We start from the raw sequence: 16464 nt of genomic DNA on the forward strand, positions 1-16464 counted from the left end.
GATTTGTGTCTGTACTTTCATGTGGGTGCAATAAAAATGTCTTCTTAAAGAAAACCTCTCGGGAGACTTGGGTGGCTCAGTTGTTAAGCATCTGCCTTCGGCTCAGGTCGTGATCCCAGGGTCATGGGATCGAGCCCCGCATTGGGCTCCCTGCTCTGCGGGAAGCCTGCTTCTCCCTCTCCCACTCCCCCCTGTTTGTGTTCCCTCTCTCGTTGTCTCTCTCTCTGTCAAATAAATAAATAAAGTCTTTTTAAAAAAAAAAAAGAAAAGAAAACCTCTCTTAGGGAGTGACCAGTGTTTCTTACCCCATGAGCTTCCCTCATCTGGATTCCTGTGGCTGCCACCTTGCCTGGGGCCCAGAGGTCCCAGTGTCCTTTCTCCAGCAGAGGCTGGGACATCTCTGATCCCTATGACACGCCCCTCATCTTGGCCTGCAGGGACCATGGCATTTACCAGAAGAACATCATTTGAATTCTCTGCCCCCACTGCGAAGAGCTGCTACCTCTTCCTTGAAACCGGGCACTTTTGGCTGAGCATATGAATGAGGTCCCTTCCTTGATCCCTCCACCCCACCCCCGATTTCCTAGAGAGTAAAAGTTTCACTGTGGGGACTTGATTTAAATTCAAATTGGCTTCAGACTGCCCCAGACCTGGGAGCCAAATCCCTGGTTCAGTCAACTCTGTATTCATTTCTGAGTAGAGGGTATTAGGGAAGCACGGAGAATCTTCTCCTGAGCTCAGCTCTCCCGGGACTCGGAGCCTTTCCTGATGAGATGCGAGGTCTGCCTGCCTCCCACCCATAGTCCATGCTCCAAGGACCCCAACCTCTTGAAAGGGAGGAGACACTTTTTCTTGCTCCGTGATAAAAGTCACACTATAGAGAGACAGAGGCAGGCAGTGCTTATGAAGCCCCCTGGGGGGGAGGGGGGAGCTTATGTATTTAGATACACTTTAAAATGAAGATGGGAACATGCAGTACGCAGTACAGTACGATAGCTTTGAACATTTCTGCACGCCTTTGGATACTGTTCTGCAACAAGGACAGAGTGATTCCGGGGGAGAAGGTGCCCCAGCCAACTACCCTCTCCCCCTCCCCCCCCAGACACCCACAGAAGAGCCGTGGTGGCTGCAGACGCTATCCAGGTTACTTCCAGCCAGCCCCCCCCACCCCCCGCCCCAGGGAAAACAGCCACTAACAGGGCGTGGGTAGATCTCTTCAGCTGTGGGCCAAACATCACAGGCTCCCTTAGCCCCGGAACCCAGTCTCTAAGCAGATGGACCCTGTTCCCTCGGCTTCTCTTCAGGTGTCACCTTGGGGACTCTGCAGTTTTGCCCTCCTGGCAAGGCAGGAGCTTTTACTTCGCATTCAAAACAGGCTTCCTTTAGCTCTGTGAGGCCAGCGTACTCCAAAGCCCCAAACACTCCCGAGGAAGTGTCCTCAGCCTCTTGACTCTTTTAACTCAGAAACCTGTCTTGGTGCCCTGGAAATAGTCACCCTGGTGCCTCTGATAAGCCCTCACAGAGGTGAGAGAAAGTTGCTCCTGACTGTGCCTAGCAAGTGCACTTCAGGCGGAGCCCTGACTGCAAAAGGAAGGCTCGTTTACTGCATTATTACTGTTCCCTAAGCACCGACATGTCCTATTTCTAATTCTCATCAAGGTAGACAGTATGTCCATTATGCAGATGAGGAAACTGAGTCTTGGGCATCGGAACTTTAGTTCCCCTAGGGTCACACAGTGAGTACTTCAGAACGGATTTGAACTCCTCATCTGTCTGACCTGGAGATGGAGAACAGAGGTCAGCAAGTACAGCCTGCCTCCTGGTTTTGTATGGCCCTCGAGGCAAGAATGATTTTTACTTTTTTTTTTTTTTAACGTCAAATGAATGAGTGTGGGAATCTAATGTACGGAATGATGACCACCTGTCAACACCACCACACTGAATACTGGAATTTTTACATTTTTTAACAAAAAAATTAACAATATTTCATGACACATGAAAATGACATGAAATTCCAATGTCAGTGCCCACCAAGTTTTATTGAAATACAGCCATGCCCATTCACTTACGTCATGGTCTATGGCTGTTCCCACATTATAAAAGCAGACCTGAGTAGTTGTAACAGAGACCTTACCATCTGCCAAACCTAAATATTTGCTGTCTGGCCCTTTACAGAAAGAGTTTGCTCACCCCTAGTCTAGGATCACTTTGGGGGTCAGAGAGAGAATGTTCTGATTCTCTTGGAATCCTAGAGGATTGGAGCAGGCAGGTATGACTCAATTTCCCCTCCCGATGAGGCCAGCGAAGCCACAGCTGCCCTGAGGAGGGAAGTTCCAGGTAAGTAAGCTGACTGGTATTCATGCTCTCAGTGTGGGCAGCGAGTTGTGGCCTGTGACCACCTTCTTAGAGTTTTCAGGTGCCTTTGTTCCTAGGAGTGAAAGAAACTGAACACATTAATCCTCTGCCCGGAAAAGGCAAAGTGGGTAGTGGGGATGGAATAAACACCCCAAAAGAGGAAAGCGGATATGAGCAAGGGAAGTTAGCTGGCGCCAGGATTTAGGTCTATATGCCATGGCAGTGTCTCCATGAGTGGTAGAGAAGAAGGAGTATCCACCAAAGAGCTGAGGTGATGGGAAGGAAATCCAGTCAGGAAGACTGCACGGCCTGAGCCGCGGCCTGGCTTAGGGTGACAGTGAGAGAGTGTCCTGGGCTCAGAGCGAAACTGGCTTAGAGTGACAACGTTTCAGTCAGCTGAGCTGGGAGGAGCCCAGCGGTGAGGCCAGATTAAGGACCAGAGGTGGCCCAACTCTCCCCGGTTACTTATTTTAAATTAGAATCGTCTTGCCTCTGAGAAATTTAGTCTATTTGTTGCTCCTGACAGGCCCAGCGTGGGGACATGGGGACGGGTAGTCACAGGAGTTGACAAGCTCTTTGCCAAGTGCCGGCCCTCACCATAGGAGGGGCTCCCTGGACACGGGGCCGAGAGAGCCGCATCATTCCCACAAAGACTTGCAAGCAGAGGGAGAGCCAGACAGGCAAACAACTAACTAGAATACACACATCCCTCTTCGGAGGGAGGACTGGTGAGAGCTTCCTTCCATCCCACACTGTCAGTGCCTTCCTTGTCCATCAGAAAACCCTCTTCCTCTACCTTTCTGGAAAGAACTGTGGCCTTAAGGTCAGTATTTCACATCGGGACATGGCTGGGGCAGGCCTTCCAACAGCCTCCCCTCCCCAGGAGCTTTCTACACAAATCCCCCACATTCTGGGCACTCAGCATTCCAAAGCCTATGTGCCCCGCACCATGTGGGCACTGGTGATACAGAGACGAGAAACATGATTCCAGTTTCACAAGCTGGGGGGTGGCGTGGTGGAGAGGGGCTTGAGGAGCATCTGGTAAACAGATCATCACTATCACTGAACGATGGTAATTCTTAGAAGAGTCTGTAGCAGGGGGAAGGGCACCAAGGATGTTGTGTCTGTCCTGATTTCCAGGGGAAGGCAAATCCATTTCCTAAATGAATCACTTTCTTCCTAAGAAAGTAGAGAACCCCAGACTTACAAGTCTTTTTAAAAAAAATTTTAAGTACAATCTACCCCCCCAACATGGGGCCCCAACTCATGACCCCAAGATCCAGAGTCATATACTCTATGGACTGAGCCAGCCAGGTGACTGAGGCAACCAGGGTCCCCTCGACTTACACGTCTTAATAGAGTGCGCCATCTTCTGGCCTGGGTCCTGCCTACCTCCCAGCCTGTTTGCATCTGAGGGCCAGGCTCTCTTATGGTATCACATATTTGTGACTGGAAAACAGAATCACTCCTCTCTACCCCTTAGAGGTGCTGGTTGGAGGATCACAAAATCGATCTTCCACTTTATGATGAGTAATGTTGGGGAAAGCAGAATTTTGAGGCTTCTATCATGGGTAGAGGATTCTAATAAAATCCCACTTTTTTTTTTTTTTTAATGCAGTTAGGGTCAAGATCTGCACAAAATTGGGGATGAGAGGAGTCCGATGCTGTTCTGTATGATAATGTGAAGAAGCACTCCCAATGCAGTTGCTTTTGGAGACATATTTCTCCACTCCAATCAGGATGTCGATGGTATTGTCTAAAACTAATGGATGTCTCTGACAAGTGTGTGTGTGCATACATACAATATTTATCTGCTGGATAGCCAGAAGTAAATCCTTATCACATACCTCACTCTAGTGGGCAAGTCTAGAAGAAAGGGGACTTGGAATGCCAGTGCCCACCCAAAGCTATTGTGCTGATCCCCCTTGTGGTGTGGGGCTAGCGTGAGTAATTCAAATGTAAGGGTGTGGACTGTTGGGGATTACTGCATCCCTTGGTTGGGGGGAGGGGGTGAATGTTCCAGCATGATCAAGTCCTGTGGTAGTAGGTGGGACTTCTCTAGAAAGGAGAAGAGGTTCTATGCTGTGAGAAAGAAATCTCTTGGGAATGGAGTGGTGTCTTTAGGTCTGGATATCAAGGAAAGAAACTGGAAAAGAAGGGGCTGACAACTTTTGAAGGTATTTTGGTTTGGTTTGCTTCTTTTTTTTAATGCATTCCTCTTGAACTGTGAGGAGAGTCTTATGAAATTTCCCATTTTACAAATATATTTTTCATTTCTATTACAATACCTTCAGTTCCTCAACCCTTCAGCAAAGTACATTAACAGTCTCGTGATGCTGGTATGGAAAATGAGAAAATGGAAATCTGGCTGCTTTATGTTCACAGGTCAACAGCTGGTCAGTGGAAAGGCATCCTGCCAGCCCACTGAGGTCCAAGGTGCAGGAAATTCTGTTGTGCCTGTAGCAAAGCAGGGGAGGTTTAGGGAATAGCCATGGGCAGAGGGAAGGAACTTATGAGCCAGGGGGGCTTCTGTTGAATGGACAATTCTTGTAAGGCACAGCACCTCCTTCCCAATTTATACTAAAGGTAAGCGACATCTGAAGCAGAGAAAGCTGATGCTTGGATTGTAGATAAAATGCAATCTTTGTGTCAGAAATGCCCTTGTTCCCCACTGTGGTCCAGGGAACTCACTGTCTCCTCAGGCATACAAGGAATCCTGTGTACCTGACCACTGATCATAGCTCTTTCAAAAGAACCTACAGCCCTGTCTGATCAGATCCCCTTCTTTTTGAGGCCCAAATCCTCTGAGGACTCTCTGGGTATATGGTCATTATGTCACCTGTCTCTTCAGACTAATAAGCTCCATTTTTTATTTTGAAAATTCTCTAGAATGCATAATTTATTAGTCTTCTAAGGAAGGCAGCTGTAACCTGTATCTTATTCCTCATGGGAGTATCCCATTTTGTTAAGGTCTGACAAAACATCCTTATTCCTCAATTCATTCTGCATAGAGCTGTCCAGTCATTTTCTGTTCTCAGTGGAAAGTGCTGATCTTACGTTTCCATCCTCAACCCCCAATGTAAGGTTGAAACTGAGCCCACAACAGTTCCTAAAATCTGCTAATGCCAAGAGCCTACCTGAAATTCTTTACTGTCAGCCCAAGAAACAAATTCTCCACATACACTTTAGGCACTTGCTGTGCTGATTCCCATCTGCTTTCTTGGAGTCATAAGGGACAGGCTTCTGGTGGTACTTGTCATTTAACTCAATGTTCTTGTTTTTCAGACATAGCTGATTCTAAAACTTTTAAGCATTAAAATCTTTATTCTTCATAAGTGCAATTAGGATTTACTTAGAAAATACTCTCTTTTGGTGACTTTTAATTTATATTCAAACATAACAGACAGAATTTAAATGTGTAAACTTGGTTTCTATGATAGCGTAACTAGAGGCACAATTTTGCTCAAGATTCTTTGATCTATACTGTACCGAGTTAGTAACTTTGAGTCAGAATCTTGGAGTATCTTAAAGCTCAGCTTTTAAAAACACCTAAATCTGCTTGAAGCCTCCAGTTTGCCCAAAGCCTCACCACCCCCATATTCTTCCACTCCCAACTCCTCAGACATTCCTTGCCTAGCCTCTGAAAGCATTGTGTTTGCCGCTCTGGATTTTCATTCAACTCCCTCATTCTAGAAAAACAGACTGCAAAGAGAGGAAACAACTTGCCTGGGAAAAGCCGCTCTGGAGAGTGGAACACAATTTCCTGCTCTCTCACTATAATATTCTTTCCTTTTAGGCAAACAGTACCATGGCCAAAATCAACATTTGTTACCAAAGAGAAACGGAGAATCTACGACTCTCCTACAGTTTCAGAAGGGAGAGTTGTGGGAACGGCAACAATTTCTTGTCTGTTAAGTGTGTCCACGTAGGTAGATATTTCACCCAAATTCAACCCCCAGTCAAACTGACCGCAGATACCAGGGAACGCGAAGACGGTGTCCGCACCAGGAACCTTCTTTCCTAGCTCACGTTTCTACCCGAGCCCGCAGAGATACGGACCGGAAGTGACGCGTAGTCGGCAGACAGAACTACCTACGTATACCGCGATTGCTCTGGCCGGAAGAGAAAGGTGCAGCTCTTAGAAGGCTCCCCTCCTAGTTCCTGCGTCTCCGCTGTTGCTGTCGCGGACGTAGGAGTGGATACCTGAAAGCTTCCGCGGCTCTGGGTTGTGAGATGCCGGGCGGCGGTCACTGCCCCGATTGCGGGTCCACTGAGCTCGTGGAAGACTCGCACTATTCGCAGAGCCAGCTGGTGTGCTCAGACTGTGGCTGCGTGGTCACCGAGGGGGTCCTTACTACCACCTTCAGCGACGAAGGCAACCTCCGAGGTATCTGTGCCGGCCTTTCCCGGGCCGTGGGTGTAGCCTGGGGTGGTGAGGGATTGACGTCAGGGTCCTCTGATTCCTCTCGCGCCCTCTCGTCACGTGTGCGTTAAACTACGGGAGAAAGCGACCGAGTGAGCTGCAGGAGCTCAGGGACTGCCCTTCATCTGTGTTTTTCTAGCACCTAGTGCGATATCTGGCATCCAGGTGTGTGTGTGTGTGTGTGTGTGTAGAGAGAGAGAGAGAGAGAATAGTAAACGTTGACCAAGTGAAACAAAGAGAAACAAAGTTCCACTCAATTTACCTAGTCTGGGTGTGATGGAAGGATTGTGGGTCAATTCTTTACAAATACGGACAAATTATTACCCCCGAAGTAGTCTTTAGTACTAATTGGCAAAAACATCCTTTTTTTTCTTTGCTTTCTGAGTCCCTGGCCAGTGCAGCCCTCAAAATCAAGTCAGGAAGATTGCCTGGATTGGATATGCAGGAGGGAGGGCTGAAAATTTGGAACACTCAGAGCCACTTTAGTGCACTCCTAACCTTCCTCAGTCTCTGTATTTGATACTGCTTGTGGACATAGAAGACTGGATAGACTTCTAACGCGCAAAAATGGGTACCTTCTGTGAGACAGGGAGCAGAGCCTAATGATACGATTTCTCTCTGGTTTTGTGTGGTGGGAGGCCAGGGGTCTGGTGAATAAAGGCTAAACAAGCTGTTTCTTGTCCATTATCTTTCAGAAGTAACCTATTCCCGAAGCACAGGGGAAAACGAACAAGTTAGTCGCAGCCAGCAACGAGGTGAGAATCAACCTTTTGTGATGTGGTGACCTTAAAGAAAATTCTCCTGATGGCCCAGCCCATCCTCTTGCTTTTCAGCATTATTGTGTACGGTAGAGTAGAAGAGAATGGTAAATAGAAATAAGGAATGGAGGTGGTTCTAAGAGCATACAGTTCTAATTCAGTGTACAGTTTGGGTTTGTCGGCCGTGTTAGAGGTAGAGCCGCATATCCCAGATCATACTTTGGCTTGGCTCTGAATCAAGCCAGCCTCCAAAGAATGGTGGGTTAAACTTGACTCTTTCCACAGATCTGTCTTTAGAATGACCTCACCAAATGTCACTCTTGTCATCGTAGAAAGGTGCATTATTCTTGCATCTGGTGTTGGAGGCAAATTTAGCAAAAATTGCTAGGAGCTGCACGGTAGCGCCTTCAACCCCTCTTAACTCCTGTGGTGGGCTTTCTTAGGTCTCCGCCGAGTGAGAGACCTCTGCCGAGTCCTGCAGTTGCCATCGACATTTGAGGACACAGCAGTTGCCTACTACCAGCAGGCCTATCGGCACTCTGGAATCCGTGCTGCCAGGCTGCAGAAGAAGGAGGTGTTAGTTGGGTGCTGTGTCTTAATCACCTGCCGGCAGCATAACTGGCCCCTCACCATGGGAACCATCTGCACCCTGTTGTATGCAGATCTGGATGTGTTTTCTGGCACCTACATGCAGATAGTGAAGCTCCTGGGGCTGGATGTGCCATCTCTGTGCTTGGCAGACCTGGTGAAGACTTACTGCAGCAGGTACTCGCCCGCTGGGAAACCCTGGGATGGGCTGGCTCCTTAGACCTACGTCCTTTGACCTGTGGCTGGCTCTTTTTCACCAAAGCCCCTCGAAAGGGATTTGGGAGAAAAATCTATTCTCCCTCCCTCGTGTCTAGTATTAATAAGGTTAATCCGTTTTACAGTTCTAAACTGGTGCCATTTCCAAATCCCTTTGGCCTTACTGCAGCCTAATGTTGCAGGCAGAGTGGGTGTTAGCCTTGGCACGGGGCTGCTGAGTTGCAGCTCTCCTGTTGTGCATGGCCTGCTTGGCTGTGTGTAACAGCCCTGCCTCAGCAGGATCATCTGTGAATGCAGGTGAGACGATGTTAGTGATGGGGCTGGAGGCAGAAGCTTGGGCCTTTTTTTTTTTTTCTCCTAAGTAGCTGTGTTTCCTTTTTTTCTGAAAAATACCGTAGAAAGCAAAGGCTGTCAGTGTCAAGTGGTGTTGGTTTTGGTTTGCTTGGTTACTTCCTAGCTGGATGACTATGGGCCTGTTTTTTTTAAACTATAAATGCATATAATGGGGTGTAGAGGAGATGAAAGGAGAACATTTGGAAAGCGCTCAGAATAATGGCTGACGGGGGTGCTGACAAACGTGCGCTTCCTTGTGGGTTCTGCCCTTCACCACACAAGTAGAACACTCCACCTGTCTTCTCTCAGCACCTGTAGAAACTCGCTGCCCAGCAAGCTTGAGTGTTCCAAGGGGAGAGACTAGCTTGCCCGTCGTGAGTAGACTGCTTTTCCTCACTTTGGCAGAGCAGCCCCCTCCCCCATAGGCACGGAGCCCAGACTCTCGTTTTGGTTCTTTCAGCTTCAGACTGTTCCAAGCTTCCCCATCCGTGCCAGCCAAATACGTGGAAGACAAAGAGAAGATGCTGTCGCGCACACTGCAGTTGGTGGAGCTGGCGGATGAGACGTGGCTGGTGACCGGGCGGCATCCCTTGCCCGTCATCACTGCTGCTACCTTCCTGGCTTGGCAGTCGCTGCAGCCTTCAGAGCGTCTGACATGCTCCCTTGCCCGGTTTTGTAAGTTGGCAAATGTGGACCTGCCCTGCCCTGCTTCCTCCCGCCTGCAGGAGCTGCTGGCTGTGCTGCTGCGGATGGCTGAGCAGCTGGCCTGGCTGCAGGTGCTGAGGCTCGACAGACGGTCTGTGGTGAAGCACATCGGCGACCTCCTGCAGCACCGCCACACGTTGGTCCGCAAGGCCTTTCGAGACGGACCGGCAGAGTCGGAAGCCGGGGAGGAGGAGCGGCAGGCACGGGGCCAGGGGCCAGGGCAGGGAAAAGAGGAGGTGGCGAGTAGGTCCTTAGATCTGCCCGAGGGCAAGCGGCCAGCCAGTCCCGCCCTTCTCCTCCCACCTTGCATGCTGAAGCCCCCAAAGCGGGTCTGTCCCCCACCCCCTATCTCCACGGCCACCGGAGATGAGGATATTTCTGACAGTGAAATAGAGCAGTATTTGCGTACCCCTCAGGAAGTTAGGGACTTTCAGAAAGCTCAAGCTGCAAGACAGGCTGCCACGGGGGTTTCTAACCCTCCCTGATGTGCATCTGAGGGAGCACTCCCACCATTCGGACAGCAGCTTGATCATAGGCCTGTCCTATCCGGAGAAATAAGTGTATGTGAGTCCTGAGGCAGGTTTGTTTTTTTGTTTTGTTTTGTTTTCCTTGTTTAAAGGAACCAAGGGACTCTGCAGTTAATTGGACCCTGGGTCCTGGAGTAGAAGTCAGGAGCGATGCAGGGACAACTGGGTTGGAGAGAATCCCATCCCTGAGAGGAGGGTGCACACATTCGTATTATGAGGGATGGCTTCCCTCCTAGACTGGCTGGAGAATGTCAGGCTTTCCCCTGGTTTGGCTTTGGGTACACTGCTGCTGCAGGCCTTATGGGCCCTCCCTGCTGGTGTGGAGCGGTTGGCGTTGCGAATGCCATCAGCCCTCAGCGGATGGGAACTGGGCACCTCTTGATCCTGCGTCCGTCTACAGGCATGGGTGGTTTCTCATGTACAGGGGTCACAGAATCCTCTACCTCATAACAAAAGGACCGTGGGTGGACTAAAGTTATATAGCTCAAAGGGCTTTGCAAAATTTTAATATATTAAAACAAGAGGCATCTGCTAGAAAACATTCTATTGTATAAAACCCGAGCTTTTAAAAACATGTTTTCTTTGGCACTTTTCATCCCCTCCCTCCCTTTTCCCCAGCGTATTGCAAAAAGCTCTCCAGTGCTAAGGCATTGGCAGGGTATGTAAACAGCCAGCGTACGTGGAAGAATAATACGAAGCTTTTTTTTTTTTTTTTTTTTTTTTGGTCTAATATTGTCTGTGCAGCAAGCATAAATAACAGGATTCATCCCAAGGTGTGTGGATTTTCTCCCCTCCCTTTTGTCTTTTGCCTTGGTGATCAGACTGCGGGAATATGGACACTGAGAGGGGACCTGGACCAGGTCTGGTTTTCCTGTTCCTCTTCCCCGGGCTCAGCTTTCCCTCCACTTTTCACTGGGTCCTGTAGTAAAAGGCTGGTGGTTGCTTTTAGGTTGGGGGAAATATGGGTGCTGGTGTTTGAAAGTAGTAAAGGCTCCACGTGAGCCGCAGGTACCCTACCTGCTGCCCTGGGGGATTCAGCTTGGGCTTCTGTGAGGCAGGAGGCCGGTTAGATGTTGGGGAGGTTTCTCCCTAATACGGAGCTAGAGATCAAATTCTTGGAATGGTCCTTGCATATGGCCTCATGGAGGCAGGGAAGTGCTCTTCCCCAGTGCCTCGGTGTTGGCAGGTTGAGACTGGGGATGTGGGTCTTGTCATCAAACAGTAAGTGCTTCTCCAGCCCCGCCTGCGGCCTTGTGGTGGCGCCTCTCTTCAGAGCACTGTTTATAGGGTCAGGTTTAGGGCAGGACTGCGATCAACTCCAAATCTAAGCACTACTCTCTACTTGCCTCAGATCTTTCCTGGGTATCTGGCAGAGGCAGCTTCTTAGGCGCAGGGCCTTGGCTTTGTCCTGAGGCACCACCTCTAAAGCCCTGCTGTATGGTTTGTGCACCACTCCTGTGGGACGTGTCTGTCCCCGATTGTGCACCCTTTTCCTAGAAGGCCATCTCCAGGGCTGCCTTGCACACTGTTCCACCTTCTCTTGCATAGTTTATCTTAAAAGCAGCACCTATGGGTCCTGGCCACCTGGCACATCTGCTAGGCTGGCCGCCTAGTTGGCTGAAAGCTGGGTGGGGGAGAGGCCCTAGGATCTAGGCACAGATGGCTGACTGCAGAGGAGGGCAGTGAGGAGAGAACACGGTTCTCAAGCTCCCGGCATCTGTGTTTTCCTGATGCGTCGGACCGCCACCAGCGAGGCAGGGTGGATGAGATGTGGGGAGTACCTAGGGAGGGGCCCACCTGGGGGCCGACAGCACCTTCCCCCACTACCCTGGACGGCACTGAGTCGACTGCCCAAACTAGCCTGGGCTGGGACGGAAATGTATCCCGCTCGCGGTCCTGGGATCGTCGCTACCCCGGAGGGACGGCGCTCAGGGCGGTGGCAGGCCTTCTGCCTGTCCTTTTCCCCAGCCTCCGGGACTAACGCCGGTGTGCCTCCCTCAAACCTGCTGACGACGCACCGGTGGACGTCTTTAGGGCCCCAGGGAAGCCGCGTGTCCCACAGGGTCGCCCGCCCCCGCCCTAGACAGTGGTCTCGCTCTTCCAGAGGCCCGTCTTCATGCAGGCGCCCGCCGCCGCGGCCGCCCCGCCGAGGTCGTCGTACTTGGCCCCCTTGGGCGCGCCGTTGAGACTGGCGGCGTTGAGCGGGTACGAGCGCCGCTTGCTGTCCCGCTCGGACGCGCCGGCCCCGCCGCCCTTGAGGTTGTCGCGACTGGCGCTGCGGCGCTGGCCCGGCCGTCCGGCCTCGGGGGGCGGCGCGGCGCTCGTGTCGCTGCCCTCCGACGGCGTGAGCATGGGCTCGCCCTCGAGCTGCAGGCCCGGGCTGTTGCGGCTGCTGCCCGGGTAGCTGTCGGACGGGCTGTTGTGCAGGCTGCCGCTCTCGCTGGACAGCAGCTCGGGCGCCCCGGCCGCCGCGCCGCCGCGCAGCGCCTTGAGCCGGTTCTTGGCGCCGGCCTCCCCCGCGCGGTGCCCCTTGGCCCGACTCTTGTGCGCGCGGCGCCCGTGGTGCACGTTGTTGGGGTGGCGGGCGGCGAGGCCGCCTCGGGAGCCCGCGGGCTCCGGCTCCCCTTCCCCGCGGGCCCCCGCCTCGCACACCTGACTCTGGGCCAGCTGCAGGTTGGTGAGCTTGCAGGAGCCCAGGGGCGGCGCGTGGCCGCTGCTGCCGCTCGGGGAGGACTTGAGGGAGGGGGCGCCCTCTCCGAGTACGGGGGAACCGTCCTCTGGGGCGGCGGGCTCGGCCCGGGGTGAGGCGCGGGAGGCCGGGGCCCGGGGGCCGCAGGCACGCCAGGAGGCTCTAACGTCCCGGCGGCGGGCGCAGTGGTGGGTGAAGACGAAGAGTCCCAGGGCGGAGGCCGCCGCCCCATATAGGCAGCTGCACACCACCCGGGGCAGCCAGTGCTGCGACACGGCCAGAGCCCCACAGGCCCACATGGCCAGGTACAGGAAATGCGTGGTCACCAGCGCCCCCAGTTGGACTCCCGGAGAATAGAGGCCGTCACCATCCTCCGGGGGCCCGGGTGTCACCACCCCAGCGCTCCCAGTAGCCAGAAGGGAACCTGAGTCATTCAGGAGGGGGCCGCTGCTCCTGAGCCTGGTGGAACCCCTCAGCTCCTCCCCTGTCTCCAGGGAGACCCTGCTGGTGCCCCCCTTTGGGCTCTGTGCCAGAGGACCCCTTAAGCGCAGCCCCGCACACAGGAAATAGATCCAGGTGATCAGCAGAATCAAAGCCACCGGGATGTAGAAGGCTCCCAGGCTTGGACGCCACACCAGCCAGCAGCTGAGGGGAGACACAGGCAGTGGGTGAGGACGGGGAGCATGTCTGAGGTGGCTGGGTGGTTGGGGACATAGGACACGGTGAGTGGCAAGGCAGAGACTGGCTTAGGCAACATGCGTGGGTTTGGGTTGGGTCACTGGCCGGGTGGGCCTGCAGGTGCCCCCGCCAGTGAAGAAGAAGGCATCCGGTGTAGGGGCGGGTAGGTGTGGGGCAGGCAGGCAGCGGCGCTCACTAGGGGCTGTGGTCCCGGTAGTTGTGGATGCTGACTGCAGCTGTGATGCCACAGATAATGAGTGGGATCCCTCCGGCGATCAGATAGAACCTGGAGAGGAATGGGGTTTGCGGTCAGAGATGTGGGGAACCAAGTGGGTTGGAAACAGATGCTCAGAAGCCTTGACTCGGGGTCTCTGTCCCATTCTCTTTCCCCTTTAAATTCTCTCAGATTTTTTTTGCAGGCTCAGTAGGTTCCTAGGGGACTTGGCCATGACTGCTCTAAGGGACAGAGGCCAGAATTGTTCTCTCACTTGAAACAGTACAGAAGTCAGCGTGCCACTCGGGTTGCCAGGATCCCTACCCAACGCCCTTTGGAGTCACTTCCTTCCCTGGCCTTGTCAGCCCTGAAAAGCCCTAAGGATGCACCCACTCCATGGCCTTGGGCAACCTGGTGCCACCTAGGGCTTTGCCTCTTCTCTCTTTGGAGAGTGCTCACCCAGGACTTTGGACCCGCCCTGCCTCCACCCTGGGAAAACAGACGGTGGTGTCCTTCACCCGCCTGGGAGCCCTTCACCCTTGCAAAGCTGACAGTTGGAGGCGAGTACCGGAGCATGGGGCGGGGCGCAGGCGGGGCCGAGTCCCCTTCTTGTGGAGGGGGCGCTCTCCAGGTGAGCTCCTTGTGGAGGACTCGGGCCTTCACACCCATCCAGAGCAGTGTGGACAACGAAGAGTAGTGCAGAGTGATGCCCACCTGCGGGGTCAAGCCACAGAGGCTGGGGGGCCAGGCTGCTACTACTGGAGCCACCCCGGGGCCCCAGTCCGCAGTATTACTCTCCCATTCCTCCCACTGTCCCACCCCCAGCTCTACCCTGAGCCTCCTCAAGGTTCTGTCCCTGCTGTCACCCTCTCTCCTTCCACCCCACGCTTCTCTCCCACTTGGGGGACTTTTCACAACCCTGCCGTTGCTGTCTGCCTTGTCCCTGACCTCTCCTCCATTGAAGATCCCCAATCTCCACTTTGAAGACCCATCTCGTAGTCTCTCTACTTCTTACCACCCCGACTCCCATGGCCCCCACCCCAGCAAGGCTGGACACAACCGTGCAGCTGGGACCTATTAGCATGAGCCCCCGTTTTTTCCCCTGCACCTCCCGACTCTGTGCCTAGGCTGCCATCACTCATCTTGGAGCGCCCCCCGGCCCCTTCTCCTGCTTACTGCCTGGCAGACCATGTGGTAGTTGGTGAGTGTGATTCCTCCTGCAAAGACGGCGGAGGTCATGGCCATGTGGAAGCACAGGTTCAGCAGCATGTGCCAGCCCTTCCGGGACACATGGATGGAGCTGCCCCAGAAACAGTCTTTAATTAATGGGCCACCCACCCAAGGTCAGGCCCATGGGGTCTTCAGGCCATTGGGAGAGCAAGGGGGGAAGGCAGATATCTGTGCACATGCATGTGTGTGAATGTGAGAGAGGCCCCAGGGCAGGGAGGGCTTAACCCCCAAAATGTGTTTTCCAGCCCTAGAGCCTTCCAGTAAAATGCTAGGCAAGCCTGGGAACGGCATGTGGGCCCACTTGGGAAAGGAACCCTTGGCCAGTACTCAGGGAGATCCACAGCCTTCCCTCCATGCCCTCCCCCCCCGCAGGGGCCCCCACCTGTGGTTGAGGATATAGGTGATGATGGTGGAGAAGAGGCAGAGCAGCAGCAGGCCCGTGCAGGGGTACACGACAGGATGCAGCCCTGCCCCGGAGCCCCCAGCCTCCCTGGGGAAGGCACTCAGCTCCTGGAAAGAGTAGGAAGGAGGAAGTAGTAGGAAGCCAGGGGTAGAGGCCACCCCATGGAGTCCTGGCCAGTCCCCCACACCATTCTTCCTCTTCCCAAGCCCGGTCAGCTTTGGTCCTCAGCTTCGGCCCCTCGTCCATCCAGGTGGGCGAAGACATAAGTGCTGAGACAGCCACTCATAGAAAGTCCCAGGTAGTGTTAATGATCTACCAGTCCCTCCCTCCTCGTCTCTTGCCCCTCTGGGGACTTTTCTCAGCCTAAAAATCAGAGATGACGAAAGGGGGGGAGGTTTCTGTCTATAATCCAGGTGCACGTCTGCTCAGGATCTGGGAAAGGGGAGTGCAAAATGTGAGGGAGGGGGAGCCGGACAGGAGTGAGGAGGTTGACCAGAAAGGAGAAATGGTCCCAGATTTTTTCCCCCCACTTTAACAATCTGGGTCTCAGAGAGTGCAGGATGTGAAGACCGGGCTGGGTAGTTCCAGATCCATCTGTCTCGATGAGTGGGGGCAGGACCTCCCTGTCTCCTGAAAGATGAAAAGGTGTGGGGAAGACCAGAGGGACATTTCCCCATGAATCCTACAGTCACGAGGCCTGATGAGGCCGCTGTCCTTTCTGTAGTTCAATGTGGCTCCAGGGGATCAGAATACCCCTACCCTCACCCCCACCTCAGCCGCGTTCCCTGGTCCCTGGTCCTCCCGAGCTCCCACCGCCATCCCACTCACCACGAGCACGGCCACGTTGCCCAGGTGCCGGCAGTGCAGGGAGCTGACATTGGGCTGGCTGGAGTGGAGCTGGCAGCCCTCGGAGCTCCACCCCCCAGGGCCCCCCGGCCCGTCCTGGCTCCACCAAGCTGCCACAGGTCCAGCCCCCTCAGCCCAGTGCCGAAGCGAAATGGCCACTGGCTCGGTCAGGTTGCCCACACCACAGCCACCTGCAGGGGAGAGGGAGGTCCACATGGGTAGAACCAGGCCGCGGGAGGCTCGCCCTACAGAGCTAAGCAGCAGCGAGACAGCAAGGCCCCCCGGGGCAGGGCGTGCGCTGGGCTTCCAGATGCAGTTGGATGCCAGTCCGGGCCCTGCCTTCCAGGTTGTCCGTCTCACCAGGGAGACCCAAGGATGAATCAAAAGGCACTGGGAGGTGGCCCATTCTAAATGCCCAATGAGTGATGGCTGGGCTCAGGGAAAGGAAGGGGGAAGGTAGTTCTGAGGGACAGGAAGGTGACGAGAGGACTCGGGGTGG

The 16464-nt window shown here is 53.7% G+C and overlaps 2 protein-coding genes across 2 annotated transcripts in view; one reads left to right on the forward strand and one right to left on the reverse strand.

Moving 5' to 3' along the window:
* The first annotated feature begins 6454 nt into the window (after nucleotides 1–6454).
* Nucleotides 6455–10462, forward strand: BRF2 (BRF2 RNA polymerase III transcription initiation factor subunit). The gene is made up of 4 exons (XM_035004048.1): nucleotides 6455–6742; nucleotides 7474–7533; nucleotides 7980–8301; nucleotides 9134–10462. The coding sequence occupies exons 1-4, from the start codon at nucleotides 6589–6591 to the stop codon at nucleotides 9861–9863; spliced, it is 1266 nt and encodes a 421-aa protein (XP_034859939.1). The 5' UTR covers nucleotides 6455–6588; the 3' UTR covers nucleotides 9864–10462.
* A 167-nt stretch (nucleotides 10463–10629) lies between these two features.
* The window catches only part of ADGRA2 (adhesion G protein-coupled receptor A2), a 33864-nt gene continuing 28029 nt past the window's right edge, over nucleotides 10630–16464 (reverse strand). The window contains exons 14-19 of the mRNA XM_035004045.1: nucleotides 15948–16156; nucleotides 15099–15226; nucleotides 14663–14786; nucleotides 14055–14200; nucleotides 13469–13558; nucleotides 10630–13239 (exon numbers count right to left, since the gene is read on the reverse strand). Coding sequence (XP_034859936.1) covers nucleotides 11985–13239; nucleotides 13469–13558; nucleotides 14055–14200; nucleotides 14663–14786; nucleotides 15099–15226; nucleotides 15948–16156 — 1952 coding nt within the window. The 3' untranslated portion in view covers nucleotides 10630–11984. The remainder of the gene's footprint in view (nucleotides 13240–13468; nucleotides 13559–14054; nucleotides 14201–14662; nucleotides 14787–15098; nucleotides 15227–15947; nucleotides 16157–16464) is intronic.

Source organism: Mirounga leonina, unplaced genomic scaffold, assembly GCF_011800145.1.
Source record: "Mirounga leonina isolate KUSES-001 unplaced genomic scaffold, KU_Mleo_1.0 Mir_128, whole genome shotgun sequence".
NCBI classification, from domain to species: domain Eukaryota; kingdom Metazoa; phylum Chordata; class Mammalia; order Carnivora; family Phocidae; genus Mirounga; species Mirounga leonina.